This window comes from Chaetura pelagica, unplaced genomic scaffold (genome assembly GCF_000747805.2).
Source record: "Chaetura pelagica isolate M959 unplaced genomic scaffold, ChaPel_1.0 scaffold530, whole genome shotgun sequence".
Lineage (NCBI taxonomy): Eukaryota > Metazoa > Chordata > Aves > Apodiformes > Apodidae > Chaetura > Chaetura pelagica.
This window is the reverse complement of record NW_009951793.1, coordinates 302,039-302,486: the sequence shown is the minus strand read 5'-3', so window position 1 is coordinate 302,486 and position 448 is coordinate 302,039. Positions and strand designations below refer to the sequence as shown.

The window sequence follows — 448 nt, the reverse complement described above, 5'->3', positions numbered from 1 at the left end:
GGCCAGCGGGCGCGCAGGAGAAAGGCCGTATTCTCCAAAGACGACTACGCCGCAAAGCTCACGTAACCCCCCAGGCCTGCCCGCACAAGCCGCGGAGGAATGTTACGCAAACCGCACAGGCTCCGCTCGCCCTACGCCAGCCTGAGTTACGCAACTCGCGTACGCCGCGGCCTAGGTTCCCCCTGCCGCCCAGAAGGGGCTACGGGGTCGACTCCTTGCGTAGCGGACTTTGAGGAATAGGGAGAGCGTTACTCTCCTCCCTCTTTTCGTCACGCAGGGACCCGACTGGAGCAGAGACCGCTGCGCAGCTTCCGCAGCCTGCCTGCCTGCCGTCCGGAGCCGTACTTCGCCGAGCGCGCTTAAGGCGTAGTTGGCTTCCGAGAATAGGCGCAGGCATTTTCCAGGCCCGCGGTTTGCGCAGCGCCGGGCCGTCCGTAACGTAAGTGCG

General features: G+C 65.2%; 1 protein-coding gene across 1 annotated transcript in view; it reads left to right on the top strand.

The window, feature by feature from the left end:
- Positions 1 to 99: 99 nt before the first annotated feature.
- Positions 100 to 448, top strand: part of DDX17 (DEAD (Asp-Glu-Ala-Asp) box helicase 17) — a gene marked incomplete at its 3' end in the record, with an annotated part of 18,881 nt that continues 18,532 nt past the window's right edge. Inside the window, exons 1-2 of the mRNA XM_010005837.1 lie at positions 100 to 159; positions 278 to 366. Of these exons, the coding sequence (XP_010004139.1) occupies positions 100 to 159; positions 278 to 366 (149 nt within the window). The remainder of the gene's footprint in view (positions 160 to 277; positions 367 to 448) is intronic.